Source organism: Toxorhynchites rutilus, chromosome 2 (assembly GCF_029784135.1).
Source record: "Toxorhynchites rutilus septentrionalis strain SRP chromosome 2, ASM2978413v1, whole genome shotgun sequence".
In the NCBI taxonomy this organism is placed as follows: domain Eukaryota; kingdom Metazoa; phylum Arthropoda; class Insecta; order Diptera; family Culicidae; genus Toxorhynchites; species Toxorhynchites rutilus.
In genome coordinates, this window is record NC_073745.1 from 343,233,462 (window position 1) to 343,258,668 (window position 25,207).

Here is a 25,207-nt window from a genome sequence, read left to right on the forward strand (position 1 = left end):
GTATGTATAAGTGAAACACTACGCTGAATTGAAGCAACACAGCGCCAGCGCTAGCAGAGAAATATTCAACTGCAAGAAGCGCATTTGCATTAGTATTTGAAATGCGCAGTGATGCTATCACCACATTAGAACGTCGCCAGCAGCTGAACTAAAAATCTAGGAAATGAATGCATTTTTCTTCTGTTTCATTATTTTATTTTGCTCAATATTTGTGTGCATATGAGTGCCTGTGTTGGTTTGGATGTTTCGGTTTGTTTTTGATACCATAGAGACTTTGTGTCGTATAATGGCTAGTTATATGGATATGAATTCGTGCTTTTCTGCAGATCTTTGTGTTTAATAATAAATCTACTTGCGATGGATACCGATTTTTATTGCCGGTTAGTTCTATTATATGTTTTATAGCTATCTTGATTAGTGTTTCATCTCTGTCTTAGTTATCTGTTGTATTTGTTAAAATGAATATGTGAAGTATTTGTGCATTTCTTCTAAAGGATCATGAAACAAATATTTCAAATTCAGTGTCTCAATTAAATGCCATTAAAACCGTTCAATTTGGTTGCTTTGTAAGATAATGTACTCTATTTGTGTAGTTAGTAGTTCATGCTTAACTTTTCAATGGGACCTGTCTGTTTTGATCGATTCTCTCTGTTGACTTTCTCTTTCGATTACCACGGCCTTGCAAACAAATTTTGCAACAGTTCTACTCCATAGTTTGATTAACGAGATTCCCTTCTACACTCCTGGTTTTCGAACAGATGAGGAAACGCTATTATCGTTGAGTCGTAGAGAATGGTGATGAATAAGGTCGATCGTGACGGATGGGTCCTGTTGAAGGGTTAAGCGTGTTTTATATGAATCTGTGTGTTTCTATGCTATTGAAAGCTCTTAGATAGTTCGTTCATAACTTTCAGCTCCGCATTCTATATATTTAATATGGTACTATACGCGAAAAGACACAGGACATTTCGATTCCAGCTATTATAGAGAACTTATGTCTGTAGCCCACAACTTCCGGTGTCGCGATTTAGGAATACAATAAAGTACTAGGTATTAAAAATCATAGAATATATCGCTGATTTGATTCATTATACTCCTTTCATTCTGTTACCTTCTTAGGTAGCTCCCTAGTAATTTTCGGCGTCGCGATTTAAGAATACAATACAGTATTAGCGTTAGTCACAGCATCAGTCGTCGATTCGAAACGTCATAGAGGAGTTCTTTCCGTTACCTTTTTAGGTAGCTCCCTAATAATCTTTGGAGTCGTGATTTGAGTACTCAATAAAGTACTACGCGTGGAATATCACATAATGCGAACCCTTATAGAGGAGTCTATCCCGTTACCTTCTAAGGTAACAAATTGATAACCACCGGCGTCTCAATTTGACATTAAAATAGTACGTGAAAAGTCATAGTATATATGAACGAAGTTACAACGTTAACATAATCACATCACTTACCTCAGTGAATCCTGATTCTTACCTTCTCCCACTAACAACTATCCCTTCCTTGATAAACGCTAGGGAACCACGCTATAGAGGCGACCCTTCTGGCCTTCGGGCGGCGAATATCATACTAACATTCCTTCCCTTCCCCTGGTGACTGTAAGGACGTGGCCGGCGTCGTTATTGACCTATTAAAGCTCGAATCACCGAAAATTGCACAACGAGAATGATTTGCTAGTCCCAAGCGTCATTCTGAGTGTTCTGTGTGCAATTTGGTTGGTTCAGGTCAATCACGAAGAGCAACTACGATTTGTACAGTCTACCCAAGCTCAAGCTCAAGCTCAATTATTCTAGTAAAATGTCCACGTGGACAACAGGGGGAGGGGTATGAAAATGTCCACGCTTGTCCACGGAGGGGGAGAGGGGAGTCTAAAATCGTACTTTTTCTGTCCACGTGGTATGTGGACAGCCCCATACAGAAAAGATTTCATTTCCTTTGAATATGGATCTGAATATATTTTCAAACAATATTTATTTAACTTGTGCACGTAGACATTCTCTGTGCTTCCCCCTCATCGTGGACACGCCAGGATATTCCCCTAAAGTCGTACCTTCACTATCAACAATAACACAAAATTTTAATTGTCAAAAATGAATCATCGAAGCCAGCTTGTTTCCCTCAGCCGATTGTGTTCAGGACTGTTTATGTTGTGAACTGAAGTAACCTTCTGCACTAATTACCTATTTTGTTTCCTTTAAATTTGGTGAAATTTAAGCTGTTGCGTACGGTTCGATGCTATCATTATGAAGCGTTCTTCCGTAGTGACAAGTTGTCGTCTCTGTTTGGAGGATTTTCTGCCTTTGCAGGAAGAATCCAACATTCGTGCACTTAAGGATAAAATTCAGACGGTATTTTCGTTTGAGGTATGTATGGTCCTGTTATTTCTCTATTAATGTTGTTAATGCCTTTGTGTTGCAGATTATTTCTCACAAACAACTATCCACCGACATTTGTCCGAACTGTGTAAGGCTTGTGGGTCAATTCTACGAATACACAAACAAAGTTGGGAAGATCCAACAGCAACTGTATCAGCTGATCGAGAGTGAAAGCGAAAGTGAGAATGAGGATATGTTGATTAAAGTAGCAAACCAATTGCATAACATGAATGACGACTCTAAAGAATGTAATATCGAATGCCCCAAGATTATCACCGGAGATCCTAATGAGCCGAATACGAGAAGAGCAGCGACAAAACCGAGAGAGGCGGTTGCAAAGTTTGAAAAGAATCTCATCAGTCGCTATTTGGACATGGTTTGTGATATTTGCAAAGAAGATCAGTACACGTATCAAAAGTTGGAGTGTCACTTCAGGAAATATCATGCAAAGCGTTGTTACATCACATGTTGTGGACAGAAGCTGACTAGTGATGCATTAATTTCGTCACATTTGGAGAAACATATGGCAATTGTGCGGACGAAAGAATCTGCAGAGACTACCTCTTGGGATCGAAGAGTTCTTATTGCCTTTGGAAATATATTGGAGGACTTCAAGAAAGATTTGGAAGGATATGAACCGCTTCCGAATATTGAGTTGGCCCTGAAGGGTGATGCGAAAGAGCAGCAGAAATTGTATAACGTCCAAGACTATTTGGTGCAGACATACTTCGTTCTTGACTGCGAGTTTTGCGGTATGAGAATGAGCAATCAGGATGATCGCCGTAAACATTTTCGCACCGAACATCCGAAGGAAAAATATTTTGTGTCATGCTGTGGACAACGTTTTTCACCGCGCATTAGTATAATGCGACATTTGAATCGCCACTGGAAGCTTGTCGCTAATGGACATGTTACATCGCCATCTGCTAGAACCTTAAAGTTCCAACCGGATGATGAGCCAATGCCAAACAAGACGATTTGGCAACGGCAGCTGCAATCCACCTATGGTCCATTGATGCATGAATTTCGCGATGAGCTAATCGAAGGTGGCTTTATTCCTCCTGCTGAGTTACCACAAAGTAAAACGGACGAACAGCTGCAGTTACTTCGTCACATGCAGGACTTTTTAATTGCTAAGCATAGCCCTCTAAACTGTGAACTGTGCGGAATGGAAATTAGCACTTACGCGGGACGCCGTGAGCATTTCCGAATAGGGCATCCGAAAGAAAAAGTATATGTTGAATGTTGCGGTAGAAAGATCTTCACAAGACATAACATAATTCTCCATTTGCTGCGGCACAGGAAGGGGCTCCCCATAAACGAATTCAGCTCGATTCACTGCATTCCGGGAAGTATGTACGAAAAACAAGAGAGAGATGATGCCATCATTGAAGGGTTCATCCCGATGGATTGTGAGATGTGCGAGTACACAGGAACATCATATATAAGCTTGAGGGCACACTTTCAAAACAATCATCGAGAAGAGGGATTCTTCATTACGTGCTGTAACCGACGATTTAAAACAAAATTTCACATTCTCGAACACATCGCCGCTCACCGGAAACCGGGAGCCCTGAAATGCGAACATTGTGAGGCAACGTTCACAACGGAGCGGATGCGTAAGGCTCATTACACTCGCAAGCATGTCAGTGAGGAGGAAAAGTTCTTTCGATGCGAACATTGCGTTGAGTCGTTCGCTACGAAGAACCTTTTGACGCTTCATTTGTACAAACACGAGCTCATAATGTGTGATATCTGCGGGGCGGAACTGAAGCGCTGTTCGCTGCGAGTGCACAAGCAAAACACCCACAAATTGGGAGAGGACATTGTGTGTCACATGTGCGCCAAAGTGTTCCACTCTAAGCAGAAGTTCAATGCCCATTACCGTAAGGCTCATTTGGGAATTCGGAAGAAATGTAAGGCAAAATCGAGGGCAAAGAAAAGATCGACAGATGTGCCTGAAGATTCGTTGGCTACACAATATGTGACGGCACATGAACCATCAATTGAGCCACATCTTCAAAGAGCTAAGTTCGAATAACTTTGAAAGGATGTCGACCATACGATTTCGAATTCGTCCAATCTGCATGACCTTAATGTATGCGAGATCTAATGGTTAGAAACATTATTTTGACTAAAGAGTAATTAAGCGTAGGTTCTTTGACTTTTTTGGATAAATTGTATCAGAACAGTTGATTCTTGTAAAACAATTCTCTTGTAACTTTTGAAAATTATCCATCTGCTTTGAAGGATTCCCTTCATCAACATTCTTTCTCGTCAATGACTCAACGATTAAAGCACTTCCTTATGTGTTCGACGATCAGGAAAGTATGAGGGATCCTCGTTTATCGATCTATGCGGCAAAACTGATGCAAAATCTGTCTGCATTATGCACAAAAAACCTTGGTAAACATGAAAATGGGTCGTAAACTATATATGATACAGCTAGGGTACCAATTACTTTACATTTAACTCCGATTAGGGTGGTTCTATGCAGAACAAAAAATTCAGAATCATTTTTTTTATTTTTTATTTTGAGCCAAATTGAAGGCTTCAAAAATACAAATAACCCGAATTTTTTCCCACGATTTCAGTACTTATTTATACAAAAATATCCAAATAATTTAATCGTTTGTTTTTCAAACAGAACGAATTTATATACGTTGTTAAATTACGGTTAACGCTACATCCGCTTCTTCGAATTTTTATCCACACATTTCATCTTCAATTCGCGTAAAGCCAGGTGCATCGCCGGCGAGCTGAATGAAGTACAATGAGTACAATGAATTATTGAAAACTCTTCAAATCACACATGCTCGGATTACAAAATGATAATCACGCTATTGATCGAATGGGCATGCTGTTGCAGACGTTACTGGAATCATGGTAGGCGACTGCAGAACCACGCGAGAAATTGTGATTCGAAAGGAGAAACAATAATCCGGAGAAAGAAATTTTTTGACGAAAAATTTCCCGGTCGTTCTGAACAGACAAGACGGATATTGCATGAACATTAACACGTTGAGTCCCGGATTGCTGTTTGCTACGCTTTTCATTCAGCCTGCATCAAGAACGTTTTTATAATATCAGTGTCGGTCCCAGCTCCCAAAAATATTTATTTTATAAATAGAAAATTGTCAGAAAGTCGACTAAATAGTAGTCACATTTTGTAAAACATCCGAAAACAAACCATATATATTTTTATTTTCTTATTTTGGAACTGTCAGTCCCAGTCAACCTGGGATTTCCTACCGAAAAGCTCAACGTCGGCCTGTAGGGGATACTACCCCCCCCCCCCCCCCGCAAAGAGCCATCATAACCATCATAGAATCATTTATTGTACCTCCACATGCCAAATTTCGTTTCATTTGCTAGATTAATTCTCGAGTAATGCAGAAATTTGTGTTTCATTTGTATGGCAGCCCCCCTTAGAGAAAGGGGTGGAGTGTCTTACCACCATAGAAACATTTACTGCACCCTAGAAACTCCAAATTCCAAATTTCCTCTCATTTGCTTGATTAATTCTCGAGTAATGTAGAAATTTGTGTTTCATTTGTATGGCAGCCTCCCTTAGAGAGGGGGAGGGGTCTCGAAGTATCATAAGAACCTTCCCCGACCCCAAAAACCTCTACATACCAATTTTTATGTCGATCAGTTCAGTAGTTTCCGAGTCCATAAGAATCAGACAGATAGAAATCCATTTTTATATATATACATAATGCATAAGATCATAACAGGACTGTTCCTATTTGATTTTAGTCCTTTTTGTCACCGGATTGAATTGATTCATATAATCACTGTTGGAATTATCCATAAACATTGTTAGTTCATCCTACTGTTCCTACTCGTAAGGTACCACTCGAAATGAAATGAACTGTAATTCAAATATTCTAAGCCAGTGTGAGAGGGAATTAGAATAACGAGAAATGACCGATAGCCGACGGTCGCTATAAAAGCAACAAACTCTGTGAAGCTTATTCTCTTTCCATAAATATACGTTCGATATTACAGTACGGTCTCTTCATTTCGTTGGTCGGTCGATGACACTGGACATTGTCCCTTTCGCGTGTGATCTATTGTGCGCTGTGCACATGGTTTCTGGAGTGCGTGCTTTTCGGTTGCTAGTATCATCTAGCGAAGAAGTCCTTCGAGTGCGGTAATGACGTGTATCGTCATCAATCACTATTCGTCGATAAATTCGTCGTTAGACTCATACGTGCAAAAACAAAATACTTACAAAATGTTTGACTTTCGTATAGTTATTCGCTAAATATAATGGTCACACATATACACACTTGTGAAAGAATTGCACTTGTGGAAGAATTGTAAACAATAAACTATAAACTAATCGATGGCTTATGGTTATTTTCTACAGTAATAGCGACAGCGACAATATCGACAAGAAAACCAGAAAAAGAAAAAGAAGTTCCTAGAAACCTTTTTATATCATCTTTTTATGCCCCATCTAAAAAAATCGTTAATTCTTAGTTTACCAAGAATACACAGCAGTGGATTTCGATCAAAATCGAATGAGACACAATGTGTTATGCAAGTAACTTCTCACGAACATATAATCAAATATGAGAGGATCATTCAGATACTTGTATGAATGACAGTAATCACTTGTGTAACATTAAATGATTAAACCAAGAGAGGAACGAAGACTGTTGTTTGCATATTCAAGCTCTATCAAACATCGCAAACCATTTTCGAAACCTGCATACAAGTTTGAACCGCATATATCGTCCCGCTCTACTATAGCGAAACCCACTGCACAGATAAGTGTAAAGCAATAAATGATACAAGAGAAATTACGTCATCATTCGGTCACCATTTGCGGAGAGTAACGAATGGGAAAAGAGAGCGGTGTTGCTAGTAAATCTATGCGGTCTATATGAATACACATATTTCAAGGGATAGCGGCGTTAAAAATGGAAAATATGATCTGTCTACCCTTCCCTTAGCCTCTATCGAGCTAAATAATCATATAGTTTGCACTCTCTGAGACTTAAAAATCAGGATCCGCTATATATTAGCTGAATATGAATCATTCGCTTTGCGTAGTCCGTACGATCCTGCTGTTTCATGATGCATGGAGAGGTCGATATGCATATGTTAGAGGCAAAGAAGAAAATAAACTTTCTGCACCGAAAGCGTATGTGATGGTTTTGCTTGCGTGTCGGTTTATCATGAAATGCTAACCGATGCAGAGTTGTCTCGTTCTATTTTGTGTCGTGATTTCTAGCACATAACAACAAAAGAATGCCGCTGGGGGAAATGATTTGTGTATGATCATATTTGAACGAACGAAAGCGATTTTTTCAGTGAATGGATCATTTGGCAAACACTGATACAGAGTCAAAGAATGTTAGAAATATGCAAACTTTATATTCCAGAACCTTTATCATCTGGCAATTATCTAGAGGGTTATACCTTCTTCTTTTCGATAAAAGACTCGAAAAACACGCTACAACTGCACGAAATGTAAAAAAATATGTTTTAATTAATACCAAAAAAAGGTCGAATTTCGTTATTTGTGTTGGAGTATAAAAAAACTCTGCTATGAGGAGGCTGAATTAGATGACTATTAAAACTGAAAGCAGACAGAGAAAACATATTTTGAAGGGATTTTTTTTTCCTTCAAGTACACCCCCTTCAAATAAATACCAATGAAGCCTAAAAAATACACAATAGCAATATTAAAGAGAAGCTCAACTTTCGGTCTGTGACACCGTTCGCGAGTATACGAGTTATGATTTTGCACGCGAGTACAGGAGTGTTAAGCATCGTATTAATAATCACCTGACAATGTTGTGGAAATGGGGTTGATTTGTTTACGATTTTCTGAATTCCCCCTTCGTAATTATTGTCCCTCCCTTGCACGGACTTGAACTTGTCTGCATACCGAGAGTACAACTGATTCAAATGTGAATGCAACATGTTGAGCATCGAGAAGAGCAATCGAACTGAGTGCCTGTGTTATCTTTTTCTCTGCGTCTCGATGCGTGGGAAGAATTTTCCTGTGAGTGTTTCACTCCTGTGGGTGGGTGAAAGTGAGCAGGAAATGTGCAAAAAATATGCCTCCTACACTTGTCGTCTATTCCATTAGTAGCTACGGACGTTCACAGTTTGAAGCTCGCCCTTGCCCTAGATAATCGCGTTGTTTTTCACACTGGATTGAATTGCTTCCTACAGTGTGGTGTTCTATTCCATTTTTTTGCGTGTAGTTGAAAGTGACGGGGAAAAGCATTCAGGTGGTGACAAAATTTGCGTTTCTATTGACTAGTGATTTTTTCAGCAATAGATAACCCGAGTGCGAAAATGTGGAACAAAAGGAATTTTAAGGCTGAATAACGGATTCTGAACATACAAAATGCTATTGAAGGTGATTAAAATTGTTAAGAATGCATTGTCATATCGCTGACATTGGTGCGGAACAAGTGAAAAATCAATAGCTCCTCACAAGTTCAAACTTCTTCATAGCCTTCAACAGCCGCATCGCATTAATTTTCACCGTTCTGTCTTGCATTCGATCATCCTTTTCTCGCGTACATACACAAACATACACACCTTCATATGTCCATTTCCTGCTTTTTCCTTCAATGGCATCAGTTGGGTGTGGGTGCAACAATCGACCGAACTCAGATGTGGAGTTGCGTGTGAGTTACACATTACTCATTGGCACACAACGCAACCCCCAAATGAAGCATGAATTGTCACGTGGAAGAGTGAAAATGTGCTGAGTTGCCGTTGTTTACGCCTGATGAGCGACTGTGTGCCATATGGATGGATGATTTACAGTGCTGGCCAAAAGAAAGTACACACTTCCTCATTTTGTTATACGAAGTGTACATCCATACTTTCATTTTTCAGTGGGTAAAAATCGTAATGTTCTTAACAGATATTTATGTTATCTTATAGAAAATAGGGGAGAAAGAAGAAATGTATATAGTACGAATTGAAGCCTATTGAAAGTCACGATCTTGCGGAACAATGAATAAATTATTAATTCTCAATTTTTGGTTCGACAAAAATTATACAATTAAAATAAAATTATTCTTCATCAAAATTTACTAGGGCGAGAGATCTAGCCACTGAAGACCGCTTGTAGGCGACGTGGCATACTTTTCATGAGATTTAGGAAGTAAAGCTCATTAATAGATTCGCGTTTCGCCTGCTGAGCTTCAAATATTACACATTTATTGACCACGTTGGATTTATTCATTTCCGAATCGACCATATATTTTCAATCGAGTGCAAGTCCGGAGACTAGAATGATTATTCCCGCAGTTGTATGTGTGATTAACGAAAATTTTCTTTCTATACTTTGAATAATTTTGGGCTTCTTCTACTCCTGACCATGCAAAACACTGTCACATCACAAATGAACCTATTCCCGTTTCCGCCGATCGTGAAGTGTAAAATTGAACTCCGTGTAGAAAGTGGAGTGGAAACCAGGAGGAATATGATCGGCGATTACGATGAGCACCAGGAATCGCTCTGTTTACACAAACGAGAGCGTGAAGTGTGAACCAGAATAGCATCGATGGATGAACTCGGTGTATTCATAACGAACTCTACTAAATGTGTACAGTTGTGTATAAACCGGAATAAGGTTGTACTCACTTCACATTGTTTTCACGTATAGTGTTTTTCGGGAATAAGGCCCAAAGTTGCTGCCATCGCATTTCAAAGTGTTTTGATCAATTTTGTCCAGAGGTTTGTCGTCTCTCCCGATCGCTGTTTACTTTATCTATACGACAGATGTAAAGGATAGTGTTTAGTGATTTTCATTTGATAATTCGAATAATTAAAATAAACTGACCGTTCCTGTCGGTTCCCAATATATCATGTCTCGTGTGTGTTGACTCTTTTGCGGTTATTCTGACAGTCCTCCCCTGATGCCCTTTTTCACTACGTATCCGCAGAGAGAGCACGCGTTTTCTAAACCGATTTCCGCGACGTAGCCTGCTGACTATGATGTGGCTATCTGCGCTACAGTTAATTCAAGATGTACAGGATCAATGAGCTGCTCGACCAAACGCATGTGTGTGAATGGAAATGGTTTCCAACCAAGAAGAACGTAGTGGCAGAGACTTTCATCCAGCGATTTGGTTCAATGAACCCGAACGGTTTAGCTGGATCCTCCGTATCAAGAGTTGAAACTAGCGAAGACTTACCCAACAGCATGCTTACCAAAATGAAATGTAACTGATTCGCAACGTATTTTCGAGGACGTATCAATGCTTGCGAATGGGAAGATTGAGCTACCAAGTTATTATATTCAGTTATTCTTTCGAGACAGTAGCACGTGACCAATCTGGCGTTATAGAGGTAGATGAAAAAGCAGATGAACTTGCAAGATGTGCCTCGAGCTCGCCATTCACTGGTCCAGAAACAGTCTGCTGAATTTCTGATTTTGTGTTAAAGAGTGAGCTGAAGAGATTGGACAACCGGGAAGTGATGGCCAATTGGATGGTTGTACAACTAACCAGTCAAACATAGTTGCATTGAACTCATTTGCTCTGATCGTCATCGTCTAGATCAGGGGCTCTCAAACTATTTTGGGCAAGAGACCCCTATTCCAGAATGAAGTCATACCTCAGACCCCTATAGTCAAATTTTTTTGAAAATCCTATCTTTAGGTTTTTTTTTTACTAAATAATTATTTAAATCACTAAAAATTTAGAAATATTGCAGTTAGTTCAATGAGTAAACTTGACATTATTTTCTCATCATATTCAACAAAATAAAAAGACAAATTTTATGGTAAATATCAAGTGTAATAAAAATGATTACTTACAAACTGTAAAAACATTGTAACTTGTAACTAGTAGTGAAGTTACAAAAGGCATTGTATGGACTTAAACGAGCCTGGAATTCCCGAAACACTACAATCGTATTCCTCCGGTAAGCGCACATAGATTTCCAAGTGCCCGTTCAAGAATGCAGTCTTCACATCAAGTTGATGAAGATGCATTCGCTCCTGATTTGCAACAGACAGTAAAATCCGTAATTTTGTCAATCCAGCCACTGGAGAATAAGTATTCTAATAGTCAAATCCTTTATGTTGAGAAAAACCTTTTGAAACTAATCGCGCTTTATACCGATTCCATCTGCATCATTATCCTTAATCTTGAAGATCCATTTACTATCGATTAGGTTCTTACCTGGAGGCAGCGAAGTCAGAGTCCAAGTCTTATTCTTGGTGAGTGAGGCCATCTCATCTGCAATGGCTGTTTGCCACCTCGACCAATCACTCCGCTTACGAAGCTCTTCCACGGAACTATCTATATCTAATATCTTCAACGAAGTTCTCTGGACACAGCGCGGTTTCAGACAACTCGTAAGAATCAAACCATGCCGACTGTCGTCGAACTCGACCGCTTTTTCGCATATTAAGCACCGTTGTCCGTACGGAGCTTTGCGATTCGTACCGTACCGAAATGAGACGTAACTATTGCTTCATATTCACGAAAACGATCAATCACTTCGTCTTTCGTTGCCATTCAATAGATCCCGTTCCACGGACAAGGCGTAGCCGGTCCATAAACGTCACTGTGAACTAATTCTAACACTCGCGACGAACGTCGTTCGTTTACTGAACTGAACGGAAGCCTCTCGGTTTTTCCCGACAAACACCGAATCAAGTTGAAATTCGTTAAAGTCAATCCATTCACTAATTACACCCAACTATTACACCTATTACACTATTACACCCAACGTCACAGTACCGTTGATATCACAACATAGTATTTCATCACGTTCGAAATAGGGAATGCGAAATTATAACTCGAGTGAAATGATGGTTTCGAACGAAATGCAAATCCGGCGAAAAGCAGAATCGTGACTGCTTCAATCGTGACTTCCATCAATTTGTTATCGCCGTTCGTTAATTTTCTTCTTTCACCTGATGATTAATAGTGATCTATTCTAGAGTAACCCCTAGGGATTAGATTTCATTTCGGGGACTGCGTCATCTCCTTCTAGATATACCGAGCTTTATCCGCATATGTGTCAAGTCCCCAATGAGGGATCTGCTGTCACCACCGAAGGACAAAGTCAGCGAACCACTCACCTTATTTTTGCGTCATCTGCTTGAGGTTGTTGATGCATCCGAAATATCAATCGCCTCGCCGTATCATTACTGCTTTATTTTCTTTATCCGGAACGTTCTTAAATTATCTATGTCTTCGTCTGTTTCTGGTCTTCAAACCTGTAGATGCAAAAATGACATTCAAACCGCCATTCTAGAGTTTCTATTCATCGAAATGCATTTACTTCTCAATTTAATTGTAGTAAAATTATCGGATTAATGCAAAATCATCCATCCAATAAATTATGAGCGCAAACTATATTTTATAACAACACCGATCAATTATGGGATCCCATGCATCCAATTACAATTAAGAAAAACACATCCATCCATCTATCTACTCAATCCAATTCTCCAAGCGTATGACAAAACATTCATCCGAAAACAACTTGCATGTTCTCCTTCTTTAAGCCAGGAGAAAAACACAACAAATTCAATATTCCAAGAAAAATATGGATGGGTATTTCATTTTTGGCCAGTACTGTAGTTATAAAGGCCGATTTTTAATTTTACAGAAAAACACAGAAATATTGCACAGTATTTAAAAATTACTATTAAGGGTTAATAAACAATCCTTGCCTTTTTTTAAATATTACTAGCTGACCCGGCAAACGTTGTTCTGCCATATAATTTACTAGCTAACCCGGCAAACTTCGTCCCGCCCATTTACTTGATTAATTCTCGAGTAATGCAGAAATTTGTGTTTTATTTGTATTTGTATGGCAGCCCCCTCTAAGAGAGGGGGAAGGAGTATCTTATCACCATAGAAACATTTATTGCATCCTAAAACCTCCACATGCCAAATTTGGTTTCATTTGCTTGATTAATTCTCGAGTAATGCAGAAATTTGTGTTTCATTTGTATGGCAGCCCCCCCTTAGAGAGGGGGGAGGGGTCTCAAAATATCACGAAAACCTTCCCCGGCCCCAAAAACCCCTACATACCAATTTTCATGTCGATCGGTTCAGTAGTTTCCGAGTCTATAAGAATCAGACAGACAGACAGACATCACTCCATTTTTATATATATAGATAGATAGATTTCTGAAGAATATTTTTGGTTAGCAAAATATAATGAATAGATTTCAAGAGTGTTTGTATGTAATCGTTCAGATCTGTAAAATTGATCCAAATGACAATTTTCACTGCGAAACATACATATGCGTACCTCTTATCCGAATGTTCCCTTTTTATTTTAAATATCCCTCTTTTATATATAAAGAATCGCATAGTCATTTTTTCTAATCAACTTAAATATTTTTCAAAGTAGTCTATTGTTCTAATTTGGGTAAACTGACCAGACGTCCCGTTTTTCGCGGGACAGTCCCGCGTTTGAGCAAAATGTCCCGCGTCAGATTATGTCCCGCGGAACGTCCCGCGTTTGTCAAAACTCTCGACAAAAAAAAATAAAGCTAATTTTAGTTCACTCTCTCTTTGAGTTAACATTATTATGTGATACCACAAAAATGGAAATGATTGCAATGAATGTTCTGGCTTCGTGTTATGTTGAGCAATGTGCCGAAATTTTCAAGCACTTTGAAAATAATGTTAAATTTTAATTTAAAGAAAGTTGTAGAATTCACATTGTACTCACCAGGTACAAATGCTGTGATTTCTTATTTTTTCAGTCGTAAATAAGGTCTGAATCACCAAAAATCCCCACATCGAAACCCACAAACAATATTTTCTTCGCTTTACTTGGGATAGTGTTTTAATGTTTTTTTAACTGACCACTTCTAAAAGTATCTGACTATTCTTAAATTTTCCTAAGGCTGCTAAATATTAATTTGGCAGTCACGTTTATGTAAACAACCCGCGATTTTAAAACGCTTACAGAAAATTCTGTTAAAATTCGTTGAAAATCCAATTAGTTGATAAGTTTTTTACTAGAAACGTTCTACTTTCGTACTTTCGATAAAATAAATAGTTTATTTAATGAAAACTTTCACATTTTAAATTTTCCCTTTGTAAAACAGTGGCATCTATACTGCTTCTCAAAAAAATATTTTTTCTTCGCCGCACTAGAAATAATGTTTTTATATTTTGTTTAAATAAGCCGTTTGTGTCTTAATTGCTATATTGTTTATTTTATACTGGCAATCAAGCGAACTAACAAGGCAGCGGCAAAAATATTGCCACCAGTGTTTTTGGGATTAACGGGCAGTGGTAACTACAGGTCGGACTCGAATCTATATGATTCGATTATATACAATTCTGGACACGATTTAAGGAGAACGAAAAATATATGTATGTATAAAAAAGAAATAAAGAAAATAAAATTTTTAAAATTTTTGACTCGATTATATACAGGGTTCGATTATATACAGTGGAAAGAAATTGGAGATTGTATATAATCGAGTCCGCGCTGTATGTTGTCACAATTTTTTTCAACTGACTCAATAGTTTATTTTTGATCAAAGGAAAATATGAGCCCTTCCTCATGTAAGGATTATGTTTTACTGAAGTTTTGGAGTCGATCCCTTGCTTAGTGTCCACGCCCTTGTAAAGTGTTAAAAGAAATATTACAGGTCAGATTTAACTTCCACAACACGTGCGCAGACTCAAATTAAAATGTCTTTAAGAATTTTTCACTTCTACGAAAAATACACGGAGTCGAAAAATATTTTATATTTTAAGGTTTTTGGAAGGAAGAATGTCGGGAGTGACAATTGAACTCATGACCTTTAGTGTGAGAGTTACGGATGTTAAACACTACGCTAGATTGCCTCCTATTTTTGCAATGTAAATATTTGTCACGTAAAGTATCTCACGAGTGAATAAGACTTAAAGACTTACAATTGACAATTGTACTTCTCCAGCTTATATTCACCTAACGTACTTTTTTTTTGTTGGCGTCCCGCGTTGGACCTCTGGCCATCTGGTCACTTTAAATTTGGGTGAACTCACAAAATATACGGATGACGCAGATCTGATCAGCCGTTCTCCCGTGATGATATTTTACACGTAGGGGTAGTGGGGGCAAATTGGTCATGGGGGGCGAAGTGGTCACCTGCTTGTTTGGTAGTATAACTATTGACTATAGATGCCGTATGGATAGTCATCTTATGTTTGAAGTATTTAATGACTTTTGAGTCACCCTGTACTTCAGTAGAGCTGTCGCATGTCAAAATACAAATAAAAACAGAAATTATTCCCTCGTAGTTCTGTGCGCATGGTATCTAAGAAACTTCTCGTGAAATTTACTTTATTCAATCTGATATGTTGGACAAATCATCAGTTTGGATAACTGTTCCCATATTCTAGGAGCGGTGAACAGATATTTTATTTAATCTCAGCAATTAATTAGCATAGACATTATTTTCATGTTTGGGGGCAAAGTGGTCATAGGTGAATAACAACTTACAATGTTCTGTTTACTAAAACTGTGATGAGGTAACATTCTGCTCTTGAAAAAGATTCTTTTGTGACTTTGACCCTGGATAAATATGCCACTCCAACAAAACCAAGCCTCATTATGCGGAACGTTATGTGTTTCTTACTACGCTTTTGTATGCAAGAGAAAATTTAAATTGAGACTCCAGGTGAATAGGCCAAGCTTATTTCATGCATGTACCTACTATAACAAATATGATTTGAACAAATTTGGACGAAAAAACGCATAAATCTATTCCATTAAGCTTGATATGGGCGGGTGACCACTTTGCCCCATCTAGGTGACCACTTTACCTCCAAGCAAAAAAAAAGTTCGATTTTTCACCTTTTTTCTAATGATAAAAAGTGTACTATTTTAAATTTTTATAGTCAAAGCCGTTTGCTATCTTGAAGAACAATGAGTTGAACTATAATATTCTTCGAGAAACGGGAATTAAATCGGTATGTGGGCGCTGGAAATGGGCATATTCCTTAGGGTGACCACTATGCCCCCACTTCCCCTACGTGAGAAAATCTTTCTTTTATATATAAAGATATGCATAGTCAATTTTTTCCAATTTTTATAATAATCTCAAATATTTTTCAAAGTAATCTATCATTCTAATTTAGGTGAATATAAACGTGCAAAATATATGGATGGCGTAGATCTGATCAGTCGTTTTCCCGTGATGATACTTTACACGTACGTGAGAAAATCCTTCTTTTATATATACAGATTTTGTTTATATATTGATCACGGCTATGCTTTAGGTGATTCATAAGTGAAATTGAGTTACTTTTTCGAGCATATCGTTAGGCACATCACCGATAAAATGTTTTGGGATATTTTTTTTTATCCAAAATATATATTTTATTAAGGCTCACATGGCGTCAGCCTAACGGGGCCGGGAGTTCAATATTTTGACAATGTTTGCTTAGACTATGTTAGTAATATGTAACCGATTACTCGAGGTTAGTATTACAAGTGTTCTCATAATTGGTATGTCGCAGTCTTCGATGCTCTGTACGTGTGCCCGACACGGGATACTTCCTATTGGGATGCAGCTGACCCTTAATCAGCAACGCCCCCCTATTCTGTACCCCATATCTAGCGTGGTGCGTCTTTCTCGACTCGAGGAATCCAGGATAGAATGGTCACTAGCCGGCGCAATCATCAGCTCGTGTAGAGTTGTCATGAGCGGTACAACCTTTGGCTCTTTTTGAATCATCAGTGGACTGCACAACCTTCGGCCCGTGCATCTGTAAAGAATGTGTGTATGTATTGCCGCGACTAAGTAAGACCTTAGGGATAATCGTGTGTAACCAACGACCGAACTCATCACCACTCCACATGGGCTGCCAACTTACGAGCGTATACTGACGAGGAATGTGGAAAATTCATTATAAGCAATTTGCCTTTCAAAAAGTGTGCCTTCTAAAGCACCCACCTTAGCTAGCGAGTCCGCTTTCTCATTCCCCGGAATCGAGCAATGAGAGGGAACCCATGCTAAGGTAATCTTGAATAATTTTTCGACCAAAACACTCAATAGTTGTCTTATTCTTGTTAGGAAATAATATGAGCGTTTATCAACTTTCATTGAGCGGATTGCCTCTATTGAGCTGAGACTGACTGAAAAAATAAAATAGTGGTCGATGGGCAATGTTTCAATGATCCCTAATGCGTAATATATCGCACCCAGTTCAGCGACATACACGGAACAAGGATCTTTGGGTTTGAAAGATGCACTGGAATTTTCATTGAAGATGCCGAAGCCAGTGGACCCGTTTATGAATGAACCGTCAGTAAAGAACATTTTATCAGATCTAACTTTCCCATATTCTGCCGAAAATATCGGCGGAATATAATCGGAGCGTAGATGATCTGGGATTCCATGGATTTTTTGTCGCATGGACAGATCAAAAATGACAGAGGAATTGCAGAAGAAGTGGGAAGCAAACTTGGTTGGAGATGCCTGGTGAAGGGTGCACGTCGTGTGTAAGGTACTCATGGTATAAAGACATAAAACTTGACTGAGGAGTCAGTTGGAGTAGATTTTCGAAGTTATCAATCACCAATGGATTCATGATCTTGCAACGGATAAGAAATCTGTAGGATAATTCTGTGATCCGAAGAGTAAGCGGGGGTACTCCTGCCAAAACTTCGAGACTCATCGTATGTGTCGAATGCAAACACCCCATGGCTATACGCAAGCAACGATATTGTATTCTCTCCAGCTTGAGAATATGAATCCTGGCAGCTGATCGGAAGCAAAAACTGCCATATTCTAACACTGATAATATCGTTGTTTTGTACAACTGAATGAGGTCTCCTGGATGTTACATGGGATGTTGTCTTCTAATGTTTGTATCGATTCTGGTTGATAGGCATAAACAAGAGATTTGATATACTTCCACAAAAATTTGTCCAACGGAGTAAAATCCCACGATCTGGGCGACTAACTCACTGGTCCAAAACGAGAGTCAAATTCATTCGCAGTAACGTTGTTTTCATCTTCATCATATTCAAAAAAGTGCAAACCTAGTACGTAGTCCGGAGGAATTACCTCCGGACTACAAAACGCACCAAATACACCCATACCTCGCTTTACGGCCTAGATCCGTTCCACAAAACATGGCCGCAAAGCGAAAAGCCGTATAAGGAATGAACTATTCTAATACAAATTCATATAAATTTAACCGGATCGGCTCCAAATTTATAAAATATGTAACACGGTTCATCATTCAAAATGTATTTTATCTTTTTATTTCATTTAAAACCAAAAAAAAAACATGCATAACAAGTACATGCATTTGTACATAAAATAATAATAGACTCCGAAAACCAATAGTAGTCCATAAACAAAAATGAAACAAATTCATGTTACATAAAATATGTGTATGTATTGCAATTCTATGCTGTTCTCGGGTTTTCGTTACAATTGGTACACCCAAAGTTAATTTTTAGCACATTTTCTGGCATCCTGATTTATTACATTAAATGAGCTGAAAGATAACATAAAATGTTCTACTCCCCAATACATGTATATCATTTGTATAATATATATGCTAGAGCCAATATGAGGGAGCGAAACAGGAGACACATTTAAATGAAAGCTTTTCGTATAGTTTGCCAAATACACGGCCCAGACAGAGAAAGATACGTGGAGCCGATCTGGCGTGGAGGTAACATCCATACTTCTCACGCTCAAGATCACGAGTTCAATTCTCACTCCCGACATTCTTCCAAAATGGAAGGTAAAAGTGACGTACCAGCCAGAAGCGTTGAAAGTCACTATAATACAGAAAAAAAAAAAAAAGAGAAAGATATATTCTCGTTCATGTTCTTCTTTATGGGCTTAGAAAACACCTTCCAACTTCATTTTATGATGAGGTGTAATATTATCAGGCTTCTTTATAATAGCGCTGGCAGCTATATGGATAGCGTGGTCGTGTAAAGTAATTTCGCATTCCAGCCGACCTTGGTTCGATCCCCATTGACGTCGTATGGACTTTTATTTTCGCACAATCCCAAATGAAAAGAGAAAAGAAAACAGAAAGAGATGTCTGCCCGCATACATACAAACCATTTTTAAGCTTCAAAATAGCTCATTTGACTATCATGACCAGGAAATGGCATCTTTTCTGCCAAAGATGGCATGTTTTCTGCCAACGCTAGTTTGGGTGTAGTTTTGTTCCTTATCGGAAAATATTAGACTCGTATTTACTTTTATAACATTTTAAATTTATTTATTATGTTTATTTTTTCAAAAATAAAATTTATAATATATATTTTATGAAAAGTAAATGGGCATCCTAATGATAAAACAAAAAAATCTGAGCACCACTAGATCGGTTTGGCATGGAATGGCTGTATGTCGACATCGAAAAAAACTTTTTTTGCCGTTATAACGAATCATTTTAGGCCGTAAATCGAAAACGTGCCTTAATTGAAGAGAGCCGATATAGCAAAATGTCGTATAAAGAGTGGCCGTATAGAGAGGTATGGGTGTAGTACATTTTTCGGGGTGCCACTTATTATTGTACTGTACCAAATAATTGCTTAATCGCTAAAGACAATTTTTCTATAAAACTAAAGAAAAATACAAATATTTAACTGAGTATTGATTGTGACAATAAACTTCAATGATTTGTAAGCGTTGTTCTTTTGTAAGTCTAATCATAATGAAATGATAATGAGAACTACACAACTTTATTCTCGACATATAGCACGAATCACGCGTTATCTGCCAAAAACATTGCGCTGAAAAACCAAACAGCAAATTGAATTAGTGTGATTAATGTTAACCACGAAACATAAAAGTTTTTTTTTATTCTATGGAAATGCGGATACGTTTGCACTACCGAAAACCCGTTCACAAGAGGCAGGAAGTTTTCCAACACTGCCAACACTGCCTTAATCCTACTTCGTCCTGTGAGTGTCAACCCGAGTACCGAATACCATAACGGGCTTCGCCAGCTGCCGAAATTGTTCAAGTGGAGAGTGACTTCAGCGTGGGGCTCCATACTCCATCGAAATTTGCAGCTAAAACGAGCTTTAGCGCTGGCAGTGAGTGGACGCGGAATGAGGTGCATTCGTGGCTGCAAAAGTTGCTTCTGTGAAGGAACATTTGTGTCATTATCTAACAACGAGTTTCATTAATGGTTGGACAAAAACTGTAGTTTAAGTGGTAAGGTGATTCTGTTGTGAGTTGAAAGATATCGGTCGAGAGTTTAACAAACGAAAAACGTATCGGACCAAGGAGGATCATCGAACGTTGATACGCCATTAAAATATGTTTGTGTCTTTTTCCGTATGTGTTAGTGAAAATCGTGAAAGGAAATATGTGGAACGTTTAAAGTTGTATGTCGTGAACATAGTGCAAGGAAAAAGGACAACATTTTCGTCACCAGTTCATTCCTTCCGCTCCGGTGACTGAGGCGACATGATTCTGGTTCATAGCAACGCCATGTTCATATCCCACCCTAAACACACCCACTGTAAAACCTTACCGTGTTGAGCTCCTTGTTAGTCATCATACACGCTCTATTATTAGTATCTCATGAGCCGATAAGCTTGCCCTAACTATTCCTCTCCGCGGAAAAGAGCTCTATCGTTAGTCACTATCGCTCTGTTTTCTGTTTCTTTAAATCACCAATCAGTGACCGCGAAAGTGCCCAGTAGTGGCGGAAAAAGAGAGCCTATTCACATGGAAGCTGAAATCTTGGCTACAGGTTTTCGATGTTTTGTGTTTTCTCATCTTTTTGCATAATTGATGTTTCTCTTCCTCTCGGGAGTATTATCTTTAAAAAATTTCCCTCCTTCTCTGCTAGCTTGTACATATATCTGTTGAAACCGTTTGTGTTTTGGTTCTGTTGTGAGGCTAATCAGTTATTCTATTGACTAGAATTCATTTTCTTTGCCGACTAACCGACTGAAACTGAACTACGATGCGTCTGCATCAAAAGCTGTGCGTCTCCATAGTTAAACGTCACTTGTGTTTATTTGTTGTGTGCTACCGTTGAGCAATATTTTGTTTGTTGGCCATATTATTGAACTTTCGGGCTCAGGCAAGTATATTATTGCAGGAAACCCGAGAAGCTGTGTGGGATGAGGGGTCAGGGAAGAAAATCAACCGGATCTTTTTGAGAGTACACCAATTCGTTACTGAACAATCCGATACAATTTACGGTACAGGAGTCAGGAGTCTTTTTGCCGAGAGCCTTCACTCGTTATATAAGGCTGTCAAAAAAGTCCTGCGGTATTTCCGCGAGGTGTCGTTGTAAGCGCGTAGTTCTAGTTGTATTCATTGTATCGAGTCATACTATTGCTTGTTGGAAAGGTATTTTTGCGCGCTATAATATAGTCCTTGACAGTGTTTTGTTTGGTTAAGTCGCTCGTGAGTTATAGTGTCGCAAATATGGAGCAAAACAAAGAGAAAATCCGACATATTTTACAGTACTACTATGACAAAGGCAAAAATGCATCTCAAGATGCCAATAAAATTTGTGCAGTTTATGGACCCGATACAGTTTCCATTTCCACCGCACAACGATGGTTTCAACGGTTTTCGTTCTGGTGTAGAGGTCGTCGAAGATGCGCCACGCTCCGGAAGGCCTGTCGTCGAAAATTGCGACAAAATCGCTGAATTAGCCGAGAAAGACCGGCATAGTAGCAGCCGTAGCATCGGCCAAGAGCTGGGGATAAGTCATCAAACCGTTATTAACCATTTGAGGAAGCTTGGATTCACAGAGAAGCTCGATGTATGGGTGCCACACACGTTGACGCAAAAAACATCTTTGACCGTATCGACGCCAACGTATATACTGCCAACAACTGGACCGCTTGAAGGTAGCACTCATGAAGAAGAGGCCATCTTTGATAAACAGAGGCCGCATTGTCTTCCATCAGGACAACGCCAGGCCACACACTTCTTTGGTGACGCGTCAGAAGCTCCGGGAGCTCGGATGAGAGGTTCTTTTGCATCCGCCGTATAGTCCGGACCTTGCACCAAGTGACTACCACCTGTTTTTGTCCATGGCGAACGAGCTAGGTAGTCAGAAGCCACAAAAGAGGCCTGTGAAAATTGGCTATCCGTGTTTTTTGCCAATAAGGAAGCGAGCTTCTATAACAGTGGTATTATGAAGTTGGCATCTCGTTGGGAACAAGTCATCAAACAAAACGGCGTATATTTGACTTAAAACAGATGATTGTAACTAATTTTATGAACAAATGAAAATTCAAAAAAAATACCACAGGACTTTTTTGACAGCCTAATATTTATCCTCAGTAAAGTCTCGAATGCCATTCGGACTGACTTTTAATGGTACAAGTTAGTTTTTGAAATCAAAGTCCCCAACCAATCAGAGTTTATATCAAAAGAGAGTGGGAAATTGCGTTTTGACAGTATCATTGTCATATATAGGAAAATTTCTAAACCAATACAAAATTAAGCAGCATGTTTATTCACAACAAAGTTCTCATATGTTGTTGATTCTTAGTAATAATGCAGGATAATTTGTTTGAATATCAAACATTAGCAATATGATATGAAAATAAAATAGCAACTTATGGAAAACATGTTAAAGTGAAGGTGGAAGCTAACCACAAATGGCTGTCACAATGGCGCTTATTTCTTTCATCTCCCTCCCTCACCCCTCGCCAGAAAATCAATAATTTTGCGAAACTGTGAAGAAAATGATCGTTTTCGCACACTTCCCATCAAATAATATCAACCAAATTCTAATCGATTACTCACAAGATATTAAGTTTTCATCTGCTGTCGCACTGTATAGTGAAAAACGTCGGAAAACTCGAGCTAGTGCTCTGAAAGCTAAATTTTCATTTTTCAATTTTCGGCAATGGTTTTGTTTGTATTGGTGAAAGCATCGTTATTTTTTCGACACTGATTCCAGACATCAACATCATCGATACAGCTATAAAAACCACTCAATAAAATGTTATTCCTGAGTCATAGCGTTTCATGCCATGAAAATCAATAGAATAAAATTGTGTTGATATCAATTCAATTATTATTTATACGTTTAATGGGTCTATAATGTAAGTTTTAGCAACCTTAACATTGGTTAAGCAAATTGTATTGCAGAGCTCGGAACATAATAATACGGCTGCAAAACAGTAAACGGAAAAGTATTACATTCAATCAAAATGCCTCGGCCAACGAAGAGAAGGGTGAAGGCTCTCCAACGTGAATATGTGAAAACAATACGATCAACGAAGGACAATATTAAGGAATTATCAACATCGAGTTATTGTGTGGAAGAACTTGTTAATACCAAAAGAGCCCCAATTCGCATGTGTTCTAAATTTGCTCATGTTACGCTCGCTCGAATTTTACTTCATATGCAAATGCACCTTCTATATATATTTATATTTGCAATTGTTCGTCGGAAGATATCGTTCATACATTTTACTTTAGTATTGAATTGTTTTTTTTTTCAAATGTATTCAAAGACTCGTGTCAATGAAGCGCCACACAGTCTGATAAGTGAATTGATCTATTTACGTGTGCTTGATCTTCTCTCACAAACACTATTGCCCCATTTTTACACGTGGGTTTACCTATACTACTACAATGGCTAGCTTCCACCTTCACCATAACTAAAGGGTGTGTCACATCAAATTGCATCATGGAAAAAACGCTGTAGAAATTCGCCCAGTAGACCGATCCTTTTGAAAATTTTAGACAGTAAAATAAAAACTATTAAACAACTTTTGGCATTTTCTTTTTATTCATACTTCGAGCCCAAGCCCGTATGCTCGCACCTTCCTCTTTACCCCGTTCATAAGGTTCTGTACAACGTCAGGTTGTAGTTTTTTTTTTAACAGAAATCCATTTTCTCTTGAAGTCCGCCTCCGATTTGACAACTTTTGGGTTCTTCCGGAGGGCCTGCTTCATAATCGCCCAATATTTCTCTATTGGGCGAAGCTCCGGCGAGTTGGGCGGGTTCATTTCCTTTGGCACGAAGGTGACCCCGTTGGCTTCGTACCACTCCAACACGTCCTTTGAATAGTGGCACGAAGCGAGAAGATGGTCGGGCCCTCGTGCTGCTTCAATAGTGGTAGTAAGCGCTTCTGTAGACACTCCTTAAGGTAAACCTGCCCGTTTACCGTGCCGGTCATCACGAAGGGGGCGCTCCGCTTTCCGCAAGAGCAGATCGCTTGCCACACCATGTACTTTTTGGCAAACTTGGATAGTTTCTGCTTGCGAATCTCCTCCGGAACGCTGAATTTGTCCTCTGCGGAGAAGAACAACAGGCCCGCCAGCTGACGAAAGTCCGCTTTGACGTAGGTTTCGTCGTTCATTACCAGGCAATGCGGCTTCGTCAGCATTTCGGTGTATAGCTTCCGGACTCGCGTCTTCCCCACCATGTTTTGCCTTTCGTCGCGGTTAGGAGCCTTCTGAACCTTGTATGTACGCAGGCCCTCCCGCTGCTTGGACCGCTGGACGAATGAACTTGACAAATTCAGCTTATTGGCGACATCCCGGACCGAACTTCTCGGATCACGTCTAAACTGCTTAACTACGCGCTTGTGATCTTTTTCACTGACGGAGCATCCATTTTTGTCGTTCTTCACCTTCCGGTCGATGGTTAGGTTCTCGAAGTATCGTTTTAGTACTCTGCTGACCGTGGATTGGACGATTCCCAGCATCTTACCGATGTCCCGATGTGACAACTCCGGATTCTCGAAATGAGTGCGCAGGATTAGTTCACGACGCTCTTTTTCGTTCGACGACATTTTTCCAAATTTACGAAAAATTGACAGTGAAGCATGGCCAACGTGATCTATACACTCTTATCTGATTATAAGCGAAAGCTGAAGATATAATTCCTAAAAAT

The 25,207-nt window shown here is 39.0% G+C and overlaps 2 protein-coding genes across 8 annotated transcripts in view; both read left to right on the forward strand.

Annotated features, from left to right (window-relative positions):
• The first annotated feature begins 1,885 nt into the window (after positions 1-1,885).
• Positions 1,886-6,387, forward strand: LOC129771681 (transcription factor grauzone-like). Its single transcript, XM_055775584.1, has 2 exons — positions 1,886-2,369; positions 2,425-6,387. Exons 1-2 carry the CDS (start codon positions 2,250-2,252, stop codon positions 4,420-4,422), a joined length of 2,118 nt encoding a protein of 705 aa, XP_055631559.1. The 5' UTR covers positions 1,886-2,249; the 3' UTR covers positions 4,423-6,387.
• Positions 6,388-8,454: 2,067 nt separating this feature from the next.
• LOC129771682 (oxysterol-binding protein-related protein 2) overlaps positions 8,455-25,207 on the forward strand; it is a 45,462-nt gene continuing 28,709 nt past the window's right edge. For 2 of the 7 annotated variants that reach the window (XM_055775586.1, XM_055775587.1), the window contains exon 1: positions 8,455-8,766. The gene's annotated coding sequence lies outside the window, so the exon portion shown is untranslated. Of the gene's footprint in view, positions 8,767-20,176; positions 20,536-25,207 lie in introns of those variants that run through there. The other 5 variants (XM_055775589.1, XM_055775591.1, XM_055775588.1 and 2 more) reach the window with 3 other exon arrangements.